Source organism: Clarias gariepinus, chromosome 7 (assembly GCF_024256425.1).
Source record: "Clarias gariepinus isolate MV-2021 ecotype Netherlands chromosome 7, CGAR_prim_01v2, whole genome shotgun sequence".
Classification (NCBI taxonomy): domain Eukaryota; kingdom Metazoa; phylum Chordata; class Actinopteri; order Siluriformes; family Clariidae; genus Clarias; species Clarias gariepinus.
The window spans coordinates 20,628,492-20,647,217 of NC_071106.1; the positions used below are offsets into that span (position 1 = coordinate 20,628,492).

The 18,726-nt window shown below is 35.2% G+C and overlaps 1 protein-coding gene across 2 annotated transcripts in view; it reads left to right on the forward strand.

The window, feature by feature from the left end:
* Positions 1-18,726, forward strand: part of necab2 (N-terminal EF-hand calcium binding protein 2) — a 97,351-nt gene that overhangs the window by 58,335 nt on the left and 20,290 nt on the right. For both annotated transcript variants that reach the window (XM_053499896.1, XM_053499897.1), the window contains exons 6-7: positions 10,121-10,257; positions 15,946-16,070. In XM_053499896.1, the coding sequence (XP_053355871.1) occupies positions 10,121-10,257; positions 15,946-16,070 (262 nt within the window). The remainder of the gene's footprint in view (positions 1-10,120; positions 10,258-15,945; positions 16,071-18,726) is intronic.

The following is an 18,726-nucleotide window of genomic DNA, read 5'->3' on the forward strand; positions in this document are numbered from 1 at the left end:
TTATTTATATAGAATTTTATATTTGCTTTGCTTAAATCTTAAATAAAAAAAGATATACTTCACTTGATAAAATATCACTTTTGGCAGTGTATGGAAAAGTAATGTTTTCATTACAGATTTACTCTATGTTAAAAACCTTTTTTCTTTCCAAAGCTAAAATCTACCTTGTCAGGACAAAGTGTCACAAAATAATTTGTGAAACAATTGAAGAGCATGTAAAATTGGATGAGGTTGCAAATAAAAGGTGTCCAAGCTGTCATAAAAACCTAAAAACACATAATAAAATAATGAAGTTAAAGCAGACATCCAGCATGAGGTGCAATTACTGATACACCTGCTCCAGAACGCACCGATTTTGTTTTCATTACAACAAATATCTAGTATTTCAAAATATTAGAATATTTAATTTCAAATTTACTATTACTATTCATACAGTATAAATGCCATGTATCTCTCTATCTAATTCAGTGCTTGCATGGGGAAGACTGCTAACCTGACATATCTGCTCTGCTCTTATCCAGAAAATAATAATCTATATAGGGCTGATTCTAAGCATATTTTTGGAAGGTTGTCTGGAACGGAAAGGTCTGGTAGGAAAAGGTGCACAAGCAGCGGGGATAATGGAAGCCTTAAGAATATTGTCAAGAAAAAACAATTCAAGAGTTGGGAGAGCCCCACGACGCTATACGTCTTCAGGAAATTGGCGCCAACTGTTATATACCTAGTATCCAACCACTCTTAACTTAGAGACAGTATCAGAAATGTATTTACTAGGATAAGGAGAGAAACTGTAGCTTGGCGGTTTAAAGTGCTTTTTTTTTTAGATTAAAGTAAATTTTGCATTTCATTTGGAAATCCAGGTCCCAAAGTCTGGAGGAAGAATGGAGAGGCACAGAATCCAGTGTCAACTTTTAACAGTTGGTGATAATTTGGGGTGCCATGTCATCTACTGGTGTTGGTCCACTGTCTTTTACCAAAGTCAGTGAAGCCGCCTACCGTACCAGCGGATTTTAGAGCACTTAATGCTTCCGTCTGCTTACGAGCTTTCTAGAAATGGTGATTTCCTTTTTCAGAAGGACTTACACTAGCTGGTTTGCTGACAATATTACTGTGCTTGATCGGCCAACCAGCCTGAACCCTACAGACACTATATGGGGTGTTGTCAAGAGGAAAATGAGAAACACCCAACCCAGCATTACAGATTAGCTAAAGGCTGCTGTCAAAGCAACCTTTAATTCTGGTAAAGCCTCAGCAGTGCCACAGGCTGATCGCCTCCTTGCCATGCTGTAATGATGCAGTATTTGATACAAAGGGAGACCTGCCAGTGTACTAAGGGCATAAATGAACATAAATGTCTACACCTTCTAAAAAAATAATTTTTGGTTTAATTCTTTTTTTTTTTTTTTGGTTAAATTTTTTGTTAAATAAATGACAGAGAAAAAAAAGTTATATTATGTTGTGCGTCTGAGGTTATATTTGCCTGATACTGAGAACCACTATTATGTTTTTTCACAAAATACTTACTTTTAAACTTCTCCTTCTCGTTTACACATACACACACACACATCCCGAAGACCATACTTTCTGATCTTTATTTTTGTTGAAAGGTGGCTTTCAAATCACAGACTTTTTAATGTTCTTTATACCATTAATTGTCTTGTTCCGTGAATGGACAGCAGTCAATAGGCCAATTAGTACTACTACAACTATTGTACAAATCTATATTATGGCAGGAAATATTGTTATGTCACCATTTCAATGTCTTTATTATTATTATACAAAATTATACAAAAAATATAAAAAATATAAAACAACCATTAAATAAAATCTGGTACCGGTACTACACATACACGCACAAACACCTACAGTATGTATAACAACCTATCATCACCTTTACCCAGTTTTAGATTTAATTCAAGTCTATAAAGCCCAGGCAGCCCTGATACAAGTATGTGAATGGTTGTATCCTGGGCTGAATAACCACATTATACCATGACTCCAGCTTTCCAGCTACATAATGTGATTAGGATTGAATCTCCTTATTTGTCTGAAGCTTAGTAAACTGCTCTAGCTGGGCTACAGGTTCACATTCCCAGTCTACCTTCACCTCATTTTCTGTTCTGCTCAGTAATTAAGGCATGTCTCTTTTTTGTCACACTAACACACTTTGACGATTTAAAGCTTACATCTCTTATGTTCCTTTTCACGCACAAGGCAAAGGCAATTAACACTGAAGACATTGCATTATTTCAGTGGCCTACAGTATGTGGTAAAATACTGATCAGCCTTGAAATAAAACAGCTATTTTTTTAGCTGAACAGATATTTCAGATTCAGCTTCGGAAAGAGAGAAAGTGCAGATGCATGCACCATGCATGTTTTTACGCCCGACATACTTTATTTTAAATAGATATGCAGGCATATGTGGGGTGTCTTCTCTATATTAAGACACAGATCCTCTTGGTCCTTAGATGCCACATAGCTGTTCAGACATGAACCAATTAATTGTATCCTAGCAACAGGAGTCAATATGTTTCTTAGCAACACCGTTTGGTGATATGTAGAAACTGCTTTTGAAGAGGCCTGCACAAAACTCAAGCAAATGGCATACTCCAAGCACAACATTAAGACTTATAGACTGATCTTGCAAGCTAATAACATTAAACATACAGCTAATTCAGGCTATTGCATCACTTTTGAATAATAAAATATTTGATTATCGGTGTATTTCTTGACATGAGTGTTTTGGAGCCAGCCTCAGTCTGCTTGTCTACTGTTAAGAGCTATTATAAAAGCATATCTGCTAATTTCTGCATTATGAATGGAAACCCTAGGCAGGTTCCACAGATCAATTCTTTTTCTCATGAATGCAAATGGAATGGCCGGCTCAAATTATGGAACCTTACGGGGTCGTTGATGTCTTTTACACCCTACTTGTAGAACAGCAAATGAAGAAGAAAATTGCTGAAGTAGTGGGTAATGGAGAATCAGCTGTTTCGTTTCCTTTATCAAGTACAACATCAAACAAAATTCAGTTTAGGTTTTTGAAGTTTCATCAGATTAACAGAATATTTGATTATCTAATTAAATAAAATGTTAAAATCTTTTGTTCAGCTGTAAAAATAAAAGCAGAAATATTTTTATAATAAAACAGTATATGTATATTACTCCAAAGACATTGCTGCTACTTCTGTAATATTTATCACACATGTGCAATAGTTATTTATAATACATGAACCTATTCCCTTGGCAAAGAACTTCAGTCATTTATTTCCTTTCAACAGAAATGTGCGTGTCCACTTTTTTACTCATTGTTATTCAGTAATTCCCCTAAATCATAACAAGCAAAGGATGCAAATATTTTTTTTAGTGAAGTGACAGATGGCATATGTTCTAATTTGTTTATCTTGTATTAATATTCAGCTACTTAGGTTCCATTTTAAACGCATTTAATCACTGGTTACACACACGTTATGTTTTATCACACCCATGTTTTATCAATTTCTCCTTTTTGCACGCATATATAAATCATCTCATATTTTGATTATAGTGATATTTCAAGTTCTATACATATTATGCTAATTTAATAATTTAAAATTAGGACAGTGAAAACATTGTCATAATAAAGAGAGGATGGCTGCTTATAGTTTACACTACATTTTAGACTGTATTTTAGTCTACTTGGTATGCATGTACTCAGGCTTATGCCAAAAGTGATAATGCATGCATTATATTAAAACATACACTATTATAACATACACATCAATGCTAATATGCACAAGCTTGCACAAAAACATGATATATATATATATATATATATTAAATTCAATTTTATTTATATAGCGCTTTTAACAATGGTCATTGTCTCAAAGCAGCTTCACAAAGATAAAGAAATTCACAAAAAAAAAAAAAATAATAATAATAATAATAAATTGTGTATGTGTGAGAAAAGTGTCTCTAGATAATAACGAGATGAATGAATGAAATTTCTCTGATGAGCAAGCCAAGGGTGACGGCGACAGTGGCAAGGAAAAACTCCCTGAGATGGCAATAGGAAGAAACCTTGAGAGGAACCAGACTCAACAGGGAACCCATCCTCATTTGGGTGATAACTGATAGAGATAATATAACACCATCTGTGTTATGCAGCTGAGAGTACAATATAAACAGAAATTATTTAAATTAACATGAAGTCCAGTTCAGCATAGGGATGAGTCAGTAGGTGCAGAGGGCATATATATATATATATATATATATATATATATATATATATATATATATATATTTTTTTTTTTTTTTTTAGCTTGAGCATTAAACATTTACAGGAGGCTTTATGGACAAAAAACAAAATGTAATGAACAACTTATCTAGTAATCATAGAGTAATTTCTAAAGTAGAAAATGCACAATCACTGTAAAAAATGATTTTGGTGGGTGGTAAATACTACCCTTGCAAATAGTCTACCATTTACCTATTATTTTCATCATCAAGTTTAATTATATAATAATGAGTAAAATTCACCCACACTACCTAATTATTTATAGTAATAACTGCAACCTAAAAAAACAGTGTAATATATACCCTAAAACATTGGATCTGTTGAAAGCATGAGCTATTTGAGGCACATGTTCATTTGTAAAGCTTCTGGGCTGAAGGTAAGATATGTTTGTAACATGCTGTCTATTTATCATATCATGAAAGCAAAGGGTAACATTTATTCTTATCTCTCATAAGATTTGTGGTCATTGTTGTATGTTTGATGAGGAGTTCACATTTGTAGCTTTCTTTAGGCAAACATTTGTCATAACAAGCTAGCTTAGCTAATGGTAATGTACAGGAGGAAAAGTATTTTTCCCCGCATTAGTTAGGTATAAGTGGTACGGAAAAAAAACACGATTTCAAACGTTTTACCAGGAATATAATATTAACTCGTATTTTATGGCTGTAAAGTAATAAAGCACAAACTGTTTTAAGTTACCGAAACATTAGCTAGTAAGATAGTCAACTCTTAGCTAGCTAGTGACTGCCTTAGCCAAAGTCTAACAAATAAAGTTAATAAAAAAGATAGAAATAACTTTAATTACAGAAAGCTAATGTTATAAATATAAGTATTTGTGTTTTTTGCTGGTAAAACAAGAAGTTTGGAGTTAAGCTTTAGCTACAGTATTTAAAATATGCACTTGCCTGATATTAAAGATGTGTTTAAGAAATGTTTGTCACTCAAACAAATGTTATTTTTGTGTTGGAAAAATTATAGACATATTAACTTAATTGTAGTTAAATTTTTACTTTAGCAAGCTTGCATAAATTAAAACTACAATTGTCCCGTATATAATATGCTAACAGTGCTGTTGTTGATATTGAGTTTAACATAGTGTTGAAATCTAGAACACTTGTTTTCTAAATTATGTCTTCAATCCATTTCTTCATTAAACTGAAAAAGTTTGATACAAACTACTTAAAATTAGGACAGTCACACAACAATTTCCTTTTGTAACATGGATATAACTGACTTTAAGATATGCTTTTATGAGCTATGATTAGGTCAATGCCGTATAGGTGTTAATAATAAAGAATCGTTATAATCCTATGTTAAATGAAATATTACAATTTGAAATGTTTATACAAGTGTGCATGTGTCTGTCCGTAGGATTTGGACTTTCCTGTCTTTACGAATTGGACTCATTTGTCTGCATGAGGTGCATTTGTCTGCCTTTGACTGTTTAGGTAAACTTAGCTAAACTCCACACTGAATGGAAAGTGCTTCCTTGCTTTATGTTGGGGACAGTTACACAAGTCTAAGTACGGTTATTCAGTGTTATTCTCTTGTTCTGCTATTTTTATAAAAGATAGTTTTGTACCTTGTTTCTCTGTTATTTAATTACTTAATAAAATATATATATATATATATATATATATATATATATATATATATATATATATATATATATATAATCATGATACTGTGTCGGGTGAACTTTTTAAATGAAGTTAAACTTTGGCTAGTTAGTCATAAACTACCTATAGAATCTACCCGAAAAATGTGAGGTAACAATTTGCATTAAGTTTGTTTGGGTACATTTTACCCCATATTTTTCATAAAAAGTACCTAAATAAATTTGCTATAACATGCCAATTTAAAATAGGTAAAGCCTACTCATTGCATAAACATAATGTTACTTAATTTTAATAAGTAATTCATTATGTGATGCAATGAGTAGACTTTACCTAATTTCAATTGGCATGTTATAGCTAATTTATTTAGGTACTTTTTATGAAAAATATGGGGTAAAATGTACCCAAACAAACTTAATGCAAATTGTTACCTCACATTTTTCGGGTAGATTCTATAGGTAGTTTTTTACAGTGATCCTGTTTTTGTAACTTTCAAATCAGTATTAGTTGTTTGAAATTACAAAATCCCATTAAAAACTCTCAAATATGCTTTCAAAAAGAATAGGCTGTTGTGACTACTGAAGGAAATAAAAACACTTCATTTGGGCACCCCTGGTCAAAATGTCTGATAATGTTTGATCAGTACTTAGTTACACTCCTTTTAACAAATAGAACAGTTTGTAAAACATTTTTATAAACAGCTAAGAGATTGTTTGGGAGCTTTTTAACTATTAGTTTTTGCAAAAGTCATTTAGTTCTTAGATTTTTCTTTAAAATCCTTCTTGTTGCACTGCTCTTTGGAGGTCTATCCACATACAGTATTTTGATTATGTGTAAGGCTGGAGGACTGTGAGAGCCATGCCAAAACCTTTACAGTAGCTTAGGCCTGTTGTAGAAAAAGTCTGTGACAAACTGGACAGGAACAAACTATGGTCAGTTCGCACACAGTATAGACTGCCTATTGTGCGAAGTAGTCTCCAGAAGGTGAGTCTCAACAGGGTGCAATAACAAACACAGCTCTCAGAGCTCTTTGAGGTGATATCTGGTATGATGCAGGGTTGTATTTTTCCCACTCACTGTTTAAGTGGGAAAAACAATGAGGTCCACTTGGATGATGACTAGGTCCTAATAGCACCAACATAAGAATTGCTACAAGACTATATCCACAAGATGTTGGTCAAGACACAACATGTGCACAGCCTAGAATAAAACAGATGTTATGTCGATAGGAAGAACAGAGTGCCCTACGAGCACCAAATTGGGAATACCTGGGCTCAGTTCTCACAGATGATGGGCAAATGGATAGAGAAATAACCATCTGATCCACAAAGGCAAACCAAGATATCAGCCTGCGGTCCCAATCCTGCCCCACAAATGCATTTCCACTGTCACAAAAAGCAATCTTATCCAAGCCATATTCATCCCTACTCTCACAATGAGTGCCAAACCTGGGTGCTGTAAGCGACAAATTGCCGAAGGTTGCTGACTATAGAGATCAGATGCCTAAGGGGGGCCTTGGGTATCACCATCAGAGACAGGATTCGAAATAACATCAGAAAGCAACTAGATCTAAAACCAATCCTACATCACATAAAGCATCAGCAAATAAAATGGTTTTGACACATCTCAAGACTTCCACCTTATTCAATTCCAGTCATAGCACTCGCCACATGTCATAATGGCTGCAAAGCCAGAAAATCTCCCAGGAAGACTCTCACAGCGCACCACCTCCAGGAAGCTAATAAGCGGGCCATGAATTGCCAAATTTACCTCCCCCCTTTCACTCACCCCAACATTTACCGGATAGATGGAGGAAGTGAAGATCTTGTTGTAGAAGCCAGGAAACTCTCGTTTCATCTTTTAGATATTTTTTTTAACACATAGCCTGATGTTTGCTTCTAGACTGTGCTGGTACAGTATATAATTGAATCCGTTCTTCCCTCTATGAGTGAAATGTTTCTTATGCCACTGGCTGCAGCACAAGACCAAATCCTGATTGATCCATCACCTTGCTTAACAGTTGATAAGGTGTTTCTTTCTATGAAATCCTGCCCCAAAACATACTTTTGTTCACTCTGGGGGGTTCTATTTTTGCATCGTCAGTCCACAAGATTTGTTTCCAAAATGCATCAGGGTTGTAATTTTCTTGTGAGCCCACAGGAAAGGGTTTTTCCCTTTACTCATTCATAAAATCACTGCATAGTACTTTCTAGCAATCCTACTATCACTTTTTAACATTCGTACTTGGACTAAACTTGACCTTACAGGTTCCTGTCAACATACCATTTACATTGCAAAATGAAGAAGAATGTTATGATAGGCTCTTACGACCTTCTCCTACGTTGTGGGCATTAATTGTGCTAAGAGTGCTAAGAAGCCACTTAAAGCAGCCAGTGGCTTTTTATTGTAGGGAATAAGGTTGACAAGTCAGAGTATTTATAAAGCTTTGAAATATGCATTATCTAGCTTTTCCTAACCTTGATTGTGAACCAGACGTATGAGCAAATTAATGTTGGTAAATATAAGAAATTCTGTGGTGACTCAAATCTCTTGAGGTGCCTTGGACACCTTTGTCTTTTTTGCACTTTTAAATCGTACAAAGCAAATATTCATTCATTCATTTATTCTCTATGCTGCTTATCCTGTACGGGCTCATGGGAACGTGGTGTGGTACATTCTGGACAGGGTATATGTATTATATAATTTATATCATATATTTGTCAAGAGTATTTTACCTTTAACTTTGCGTCTTTTGGAGTTGATGTTCCACACATAACTATTTACAGTTCACTAATGGCTTACACAAGTAGCTAATTAAAACAGCATTTTAATAATGTCTATCAATAAATGTTTTAATCTTTCCATTTCTCATTTAAATCAGAAAAGTATAGAAAGACAATTTTTAAAATACTGATCATTTGCCATGCAGTCATTGTGACCCATCACATTTCTCCTTAACCTTTTGTTCCCCTTAAGGAATCTGCATTACCACCAGTCATAGCTTTACTTCTTGCTGACGTGTGTGAAACCTTCAGTTGTAGTAAAACGCAGTGCAGAACTGCTGGCTTGGCAGTGTCACTAACATTAATCATGCTGACCCCCACTGCAAACACACACATACATACACACACACACACACACACACACACACACACACACATACACTGGCTATTTGTCTAGCCAGGTTTCCAAAACCTAGGTTGTTCACTATCCGTGTTATTTCTTCTTTTTTTTTTTTGTTGCTTTTTATAAAACACAGGCAGCAGGAGTCTGCTTAGCAATGCACTATAAACCATCAGGTGTGTCCCTGTGTTCAGTCATTCTGCACTCCAGCATTTTGTTATAAAACTATGAGAAGCTAATAAAAACTAGCACTACTTTTTCACTCACTCTTAGATGGTTTGCAGTGTCTGTCTAGACAAGTGAGAGAGTGAAACCTGATACCCCTCCTGTGGGGATTATTAAATGTCATGCGAGAGTGGAAACCGATGATTCAACCATGAATAATATCAATAATCCTGAAATAGGAGAATTATGGCATTTATTTTTATGGACATTGCGCAAAATCTTGTGTATAATTGTGTACATAATTGTGTAAATAATCTTGTGTACATATGGATGAGTACAATTATTATTGCTTGTGTAATACGTGTGTTTCAGGTTACTATAAAGACTAGCATTGCTCAATATAAATGCTCTATGATTTGCAGGTGTTAAAAGATACTATTACGCCATAATCACAAGTTGGAAGTCTTCTACTTTTCATTCACTTGCTATAATGAGGCACAATGTTTATATGGCTAAGAAAATTCAATATCATAAATGTGAAACAAGGGAATTGCCATGTCGATGTTTTTTGTATTCCTACAGTAATCAACACTAAAAGAATTTGCTCCTTGACTTTGGTGCATCATACAGTAGCAATGAAGCAAGCAGTCCCAATCTGGCACTTAATTTACCAGTTTTTCATATCTCATTTTTATCTCTTGCTATTACCACACTTGGTTGACTTTTTGTTTTGTCCTGTTCATACTTTAGAGTTATTTCACCATCTGCTGTACTGAACGTTTACTTCAGTTCTACAGTGTTGTGTTAAAAGCCTTCTGCTGCAACACAACACATTGATGAGCTTGCAGGGACTTAGGCACCCGCTCGTTAAATATGAGCTGCTGCTGTCTGCCATTTCCACTCACACTCTCTAATGTATATGTGCTCTTTTTTAACAGGTGTATGAAAGAGGAACTAATATTGAGCAGTTTGTGACTCGCTTCCTGTTGAAGGAATCAGCCAATCAAATCCAGTCATTGCTCAACTCTGTGGAGAGTGCGGTGGATGCTATTGATGAACAGCATTGCCCACCAGGGTGAGTATTTAAACTCTGGCATATGGTATGATTAAGATAAAAATCTATTTTCACTTCATTTCTTTTTCTTCCGAAGTGATTAATATCTGAGGCAGAACACAGGATAATTTAGACATTTCAATTTGAAAGTAGTGGAAGGCAAAAGAAATTGCTGGAAAACTTATTATAATAATAAAAGTAATAATACAACTTGTACAGCAGTGTATTAATGATTATGCACAGTGATAATAATGTCAGAGAAATGAAGAATAAAGTAACTGCTAGACCAAGGAGAAAAAAGTCCACGTGTGCTCTTTAATAATAATTTAAAAAATCATGATCTTGATTCATACATACTGTACACGCAATCTGATTTCTAAATGACAGTGATGCACTTTCAGATCACACTGCGATCACATGTTCACTTATTTACTTAATAATCCTAGATGCTGTATCAGTCACACTCACTGGTCACACACACACACACACACAGTGTAAAACTAAACATTATTAATTCACCAATCAGGCCAGAAATGAGCAAATAATTCAGTCATACAGTACAACTCCATCGCTTCTCTTATCTCACTTCCTAATTTATAGCGTGCCAATCTAAGCATATGGTCATTATCACAACGCTCGCTCACTCAAATCCGGCCAATCAGAGTAGGGACATCGATGCTCTCAGTGTCCCACAATGTGCATGTGTGTGTCAAACCCTTCTGTTTTCTTCTGTTTTTGTGTTTAGTAGCTAGTGTGTACTTTATCATTACATGCATTTGTTTATATATCAGTATTTTTATCAAAATAAGTTAAATATTCCTCACATTACAACTCAAATAAATACTTCTGTCTGATCAGAGACAGTCATGTACAATGCTAATTACGATATAACTTACTGTATTAGTTAATTAAAACTTACGCGTTGGTTTTAGCTGTTACGCAGAAGCTCTGAAAACAGTTCGAAAGCTATAGAGAAGTATACTAGAAGGGAGTTAAGATTGAGCAATAAAACCTTGGACAACAATAAATTTTACACTGTAAAATATGTATAATTTTTTTTTTTAAACCTGTGACATTTACTTTATGCAAGATGACAATATGATATAAACTAACTCTAGCAAACCAACTATATCGACGGTAGTTGGCTGAGTGTACAAAAAGCACAGTTTCTATTTCTATTTTCTTTTTTTTTTTCTTTATTAAAATAAAAAAAAGCAACTTTTTTGTTTTGTGTTTTGTGTTTTTCTTTCTTTACTTGTGTAGAGCACAGTAAACGTTTTAAGGGGAAAAATGAGAATCATGTGAGAGAATCATGATATCAATTCTAATGGAGAAAGATTGTGATTTACATTTGAGTAAGAATCGTGCTAAATAATAATGAGATTATTACAGTAAATTATTCACAGGCAATCATAATGGACTGCAGGCCAATATGAGTAACTGCACCTAGGGATTTATTCTGATGCTGATACATGACATGTCAACAGCAAGTCAACCAAAGATAAAGTAGGGAGTAAAGGACACGTTCCTTTTTAGATTATCTGAGGGTACCAATAAATGTTTATATGATGGACAACAGATGTGTTTCAGTGGGAGTTGCTATGAGATGGTAAACGCAGAGATAAGCTGTTTCTGACAGGTATTGTCAGATTTTTCCTGAGGGGATCCAGTGTAAAGCCACAAGATTTAGAGATAATTGCAAAGAGGGTATGAAGTCCAAATGGGCACTGATTGTTATCGATGGTTGTAATGATTATAGACTGAGCTTGACAGTCATGCTTAGTTGAATCACTGAATATTCTGGGATCAGAGGTTCTGTCTTCAAAAATGTTTTACTGCTGCCGATTTTTTTAATCAACTGATAAAAAAAAAATCTGAAATGATTATGAGGCAGGCTTTAATGCATGCTGACTCCAATAACTCTTCCCAGTGAGGGCATGTACAACCATAAGGGAAGAATGAAATGCACAGATCTTATACAGTAGGTATGCCAGTCAATTCCTCATGAGACAGGGACTTATACATACTAATACTGTTGTATTGCTGTTTCAAAATATGCAGGTAGATCAGACAGGATAAGAATCACCTCCTGTGGATTTCAGTTCTACTTTTCCCCAAAATATTTCAATATGCTTAAAAAAACATGATTACCTGGACCAATCTCAACCAGTCTTGCTTTATAAATAAGGAATTTTCGTGGAACACTCCAGATGATTAATTTGTGGAGGAGAAAGAGAAAATCTGATTAAAATTTGCATTGTGTAGTTTTGAAAACGGTATACTCCGAACTCAGTGCAGCCTATTCTATAGTTTTTTTTCTTAAAATTATTGAGTGTCAGCTTTTTAGTACAGATTCCAGAGTCAGCTTGGTTTATATATACAGTGGAACATTGGATTACGAGCATAACTCGTTCCAAAAGTGGGCTGATATTTTAAAACACTCGTAAATCAAAGCAGATTTTCTCATAAGAAATAATAGAAACTCAAATTGTTCGTTCCACAGCCCCAAAAAAATAAATACATAACATGATTAATACAAAATATGAAGTAAAAATAAAACAAATTAACCTGCACTTTACCTTTAAAAAAAATAAATAAATAAATCCCGACAGATAAGTGTTTCCGTGTATGCGCATAGGCGCTGTGTACGTGTATTTGTGTATGTGTGTTTGTACAGTAATTCGTTTTATCGGAAAAATTAGCAAGGAACATTGCTAATAACTCTCGCGTGACCGCATGCTAACAGAATCCATCTCTAACATTGTCCTCCGATATACCCCCCCTCCCTCCTCTACAAATGTCCAAACCATCTCAATCTGGCCTCACTTTGTCCCCAAACCTTCTTCAATTCTCTACCACTCTTCTCATTGCTTTGGGTAGTTGACCGTAAATATTTAAACTCCTTTACATTCTCTACTTCTACCTCTTGCTAACGCACCTCCCCCACCACATTCTCTCTCATTTACACACATGTACTCCATCTTGCTCCTACTAATCTTCATGCCTCTTCTCTCAAGTGCATCCCTCCACCTCTCTAGAATATTACACAAAGATAAACCGAGTAAATACAAAATGCAGTTTTTAAATGATCATTTCTAAAGGGAAAATATCTGTCCCAGCCTGCCTGGCCCTCCGTAATAAGTAATTGGCCATAAAGCTAATAACTGGTTGTGCCACCGTTGGTGGTAAAAACTGCAAAGCGTTTGCAGTAACTAGCAATGAGTTTTTTTATCGCTGTGAAGAAAATTTGGCCCACTCTTCTTTACTCTTCTTTGTTTTAATTTAGCCACACTGGATAGCTTAACCTGTTTAAGGACATGCCACAGCATCTCAATCAGATTTAAGTCTGGACTTTGACTACACCAGTTCAAATTATTATTTTTTAAATGTATTTTAGCAATTCAGAAGAAGACTTGCTGGTATGTTTCAAATAATTGAAGTCCTGCTGCATAACCTAAGTGGGCTTGATTTTGAAATCACGAACTGATAGCCCGGACATTTTCCTTCAGGATTTTCTGAGAGCAAATTTCATGGCTCATCGATTATGGCAAGTCGTCCAGGTCATGAAGCTGTAAAGCATCCCCATACTGTCACACTACTACCAACATTTTTGACTGTTGGTACTGTATGATGTCTTATCAGTCTACAGAATATTTGCCCAAAAGTATTGGGTATCATTAGGATGTCTTTGGCAAATGTGATGTGGCAAAAGATTATTTTCATATCTTATAATCATATCAGGGACAATCTGCTCATCTTGATTCATGCACACTTACATTCCATACAGACTTAAATAATTCATTTGATTGTTTAAAGCTGCTTTGTAACAATAAAAATTTTTAAAAGCGATATACAAATAAAATTGAATTGAATTAAAAATTTTTTAACGTGCCTCACTTTGTCAGAAAGGTTTAAGTGATTTCTTGATTAAAAGGGTCTGGCGGTAATTTTAGCTGTTCAAAAATCACAGTTCAATTATAATTTAGCACGGGGGCAATTACTTTTTCACATAGGGCCAGGTAGGTTTAGACAGCCTTTTCCCCTTAATAAATAAAATATTAATTTAAAAACTGCATTTTTTGTTTATTCAGGTTTGCTTTGCGTATCATTAAAAATTGTTGAATGATCCCAATCATTTAAGTGTTAAAACTTGGCAAAACAAATTCCAGAAGGCGCCAATTATTTTTTCATAGTTTTGTATGTGAATGTTTGATGCTGTTATCATTAGATTGTTTAGGTAGGATGTCTGCTAGATCAAAAGCTAAGCAACCAATATTCACATTCTTACAATTGCAATACTGCGATATTGTATTACTGCTTCTATGAGCTGTAAAAATCTAATGAAAATTGCTTAAGCTTCCTCACTTCACTGCACCTGAAGCAGGCTCTAAACATTGCAGAGATGTCATTAATATTATGCCCATTGTTGTTGAAGTGTCCACTTATAAAAAAAGAGATATCCTTCATTCTGACAAAATGATCAGCCAGTTTTCTCTTGGCTCCTTCAGTGCACAGCTGATTGTATCCCGATACACCCCAGCAGTGAACAATTCACTGGACATGTACTGTAAGCAGACATCTCATTAGGTACACTGATGATATTTTTGCTATTCTGTCTCCTTACAGTACTTGTAGGGTTCAATTCATTACATTAACCACACACACGCACGCGCACACGCACGCTCACTCGATCACCAGCCAATTTATTAGGGAGACTATACCTAATACTGGGCAGGAATGGAATAGCCTCAATTCCATTATTGCAAGCATTTCAGTGAGATTCTGGTCCATGGTGACATGATTGTATCAGGTAATTACTGCAGATTTGTCTGTTGCACATTCCTGCTGCACATCTACTGTTTTACTCCATCTCAAAGGTCCTCTGTTAGCTTTAAATCTGGTGACTGGAGAGACCATTGTAGTACACTGAGCTCATACTCATGGAACTAGGTTGACATGAATTCTATTTTGTGATATTGCACATGATCGTTCTGGACTAGCCTCTAAACATGTGCCCTATTTCTCTGCTGGGCGTGGTCATAAAAGGAAGCACAATGCCAGAAATAATATTTAGATACTCTCTGCCATTGATATTGATTAATATTAAGGGCTTCAGTGTAGGCTTGATAGAACATTTCCCACACCAGTAAGCCACCACTGTTGACACAAACCAGAATGGAGTAATGGATTATTGCTTTAATTTTTTTAATTACTTAAAATCTGACCCTACTCCCTACTGTACATGTTAAAGCAGAAATCAAGATTCTTCAGACAAGGCAAAACATTTTTATGTTTTTTTGTTGTCGTTGTTGTTTTAATTTGTCACACCCTGCGTATTCACACCTGTCTTACCAATAATATAGTAAAATTGTTGTACGTCATTTGAAGATTTAAGCAGATATTAAACAGCTTTCATGGTTGGAGCACTCCTTAATTACTTTAGCATTAAGTTAAATCAGGGTAACTTTCATCTTTCATTCTCTTGAATGGTCTGATGGTACTGTAGTTATTTGTCAAACCTCATCAACCAATACACTTAATACACTCATGCATAGTCAATATGCCCAGAGTTATCAAGTTATCTGGCACTGGTTGTGCCTTTTTGTGAATTGAACTTACTCATTTGTTGGCATAAGCAATTTTTAGCCTGGGTTTTTGCTTAGTTTATAAATTTTTCATGAATAATTACTGTTCCCTTCTTTAACCTAGATCTTACCACAGCAAGGCCAGTCCACGTGCTCCTGAAAGGCATCATGAAGCACCAGTGCCAGACTACCCACCCAATAACAGAGTTAGTGCCAAGGACAGCATGAGGAATCTGAATGTGGGCTCAGGTAGGACAATTATGTCTCCACACATAAATGGAAAGAATTAAGAATTCTTCATTGGAAAGAGGTGGAGTTTCTTTGGGATTGCCTTTCAGACGATATCATATTTTACATACTGAGAGTAACTGGGTCAAGTTAATTTTCATTGAAACAAGTTTTCACTGCTAATTGTGGCAGTTTATTTGTGTTTCACTTGAATAATTGAATACAGGTCCAAAGCCTAATGAATAATTCAGTCCTCAGCATGTCACTTAAAATTCTCTAAGGTTGGAGCAATTTAATCTATAAATATAAATGTTATTGTCAGCAAAAGTGCAAAAAGGAGAAGAAATCTTTGAATGTGTCACATAAAAAAACATTACTACAGTACTTGTGATTAGCATGGAGAATAGTATGTTACTTATAAGTGAAAAAAGTCCTTGCTCCAATCAATTAATTTATTCCCATTTAATTGATCGTTAACATAAACGGAAAGAGAAATTAGTATGGTGTGTAAGAAGCTTTTTAGTTGGTGGAGGATGGACCTGCTCAAAGACTGATTGAATAAATTTACGCAAGAATTGTTATTTTTTTTGGTACAAGTACTGTATCCCCCAAACCTATGGAAAGGCGCTGTCAAAGACCCAGACTCATCGAACAGCCTAGCAGCAGAGCCTTTTTAAAGGTTTTTCGAAATGCTTCAACCTTTTAGCCAATAATCTGTGATAGGGTTGGCGAGCACATGGCTGTCATTCAATATGCAATGCAATACATTCAATGCAACTGTAAGAACACTTTTTTGTGTGTGAACATACTGTGTTGGGTATAACAAACAAGTGTCATGTATAGTGAAATTTGTGGATTAGCTTTAAGTAAAAAGTAAAAAAAAAAAAAATAAATAAATACAATGTAAAAACCCTGCAAGACAGTTTTATCAGAAATGTGCGTTTGTCAGCCATCCAGCAGGGAAAAACGAGGCTGATCCTGTTTAGAGCTCCTGTTAGTGATTGCGCTTCTGTAGAGACCATTTCATCAGGGCTGGTGTTACACTTTCATTAGCGTTAATTAAGCATCCCATAGTATTTTACTAGCATTTGTATGTACTTTTAAATGGCTGTTATGAAATCTACAATTTGGTAGAATTTTACATAGTTTTTGTTTTATCAGACAATAACAGTTAAAAACAATGGTGTGACCACACACAGTGACCTCAGTCACTTGTCAGACAGCACAGATGGCAGAGTGACAGGTGGATGGCAAGGTAGGGAGAAAAACAGGTCCGACACTGACGTGTTTAATAACATAACGTAAACTATGTTCGTATTCTCCTTAAACAAATGATCAGTTTTGCTGATTAACTGTAGCAATTTGATCCCAAATATAGCATTTAATCCCAAGTTCAGAAACTTGCTCTCAGCATACCAGATAAAACCTTTTGACTTTGCTGAATCTCCAAAAGTATTGGATTTTTCTCTTCTTACTACTCACCTAAACCCCTGTGATTTGGAAATGTCTGAGTTAAATCATTTTGCTGTGATGGGCAGCAACCTACTACCTCTTCTCCTTCTAAAAGTCTCTGAAAGTCAGAGCCAGTGCACTGCTTCTCTGATTATTGCCCTTCTTACCTGATCACTGGTGGATGGTGTCTCCCAGGCAGAGTTGATGTTGTCCCATATTTATCTGTTTTTTTTTAATAATATGATAAGCAAATGGAAAATTATGTGGAGGTGTGTGACGGGTTTGTCGTAGATTATAAATTAACTGATTGGATTTCTATGAATGGATATATTTGGTATATACAAATGATAAAAGTAATATAACAAAAATATACAATAAGAATAAAAATATATCATAAGAGAATTCATTATTCACAGAACTTGACTGTCTAAAGAAATACCATCATAATCAAGGTCATACAGATTGCTACATTAAATATGCAATCTAACAGTCCATGATAGAATATGCAGGTGCATCCTACAGTGACTATCACAAACACTGCCAGCAATCAGTGATTATGTGACGTGCACGGCACCAAAATGTCACAACACAGAGCGCCCAATCCATCAATAACAAACAGAAACAGCAGTGACATCAAACTCAACTATAAAAACTCCATAAGGAGTAAGGAATGTAAAAATACAACTTAGAAAGTCCCAAACGCAACAACTCCACAGTTCACAAGAGGAATCCACAGCAACAAGAGGGGAAGTGGCCTAATTACTAATAATCTACAGGTGACAGGTTCTTTATTCTGCTGTTTCTTTCAGGTATGCTTTCACAAATTCAGGGGCCTTCCAGGAACAGATGTATTTATACTGATATTACATGCTCTGTCTGTCTGTCTGCATTCTCTGGCTAAGTGCTGAAGTATTGTCTCTGTTTTTTTTTTTAACAACCACATTAGCTCGATGTCGATAAACTCCATCATCTCCACAGTCTTCCTCTCAGTATGAAGAGTTTACAACAGCCCAGAATCCTTTGTGTGTCAAGTCAGCACTTTCTGTAGGTTCAGGAGCCATACAGTAAACACTGTAATATGTGCTCAAAGCAATTAAAAGGGTTTTTTAGAAGGGAATTTAGTTACACTCCTCTCTGTAAGGGATAATGAAAACAATCTGTTTTGTAGAGGTGTCTCTTGTGTTGGTCTTTAAAAGGTTTTGGGAGACCAGATTTTTTTTTCTCT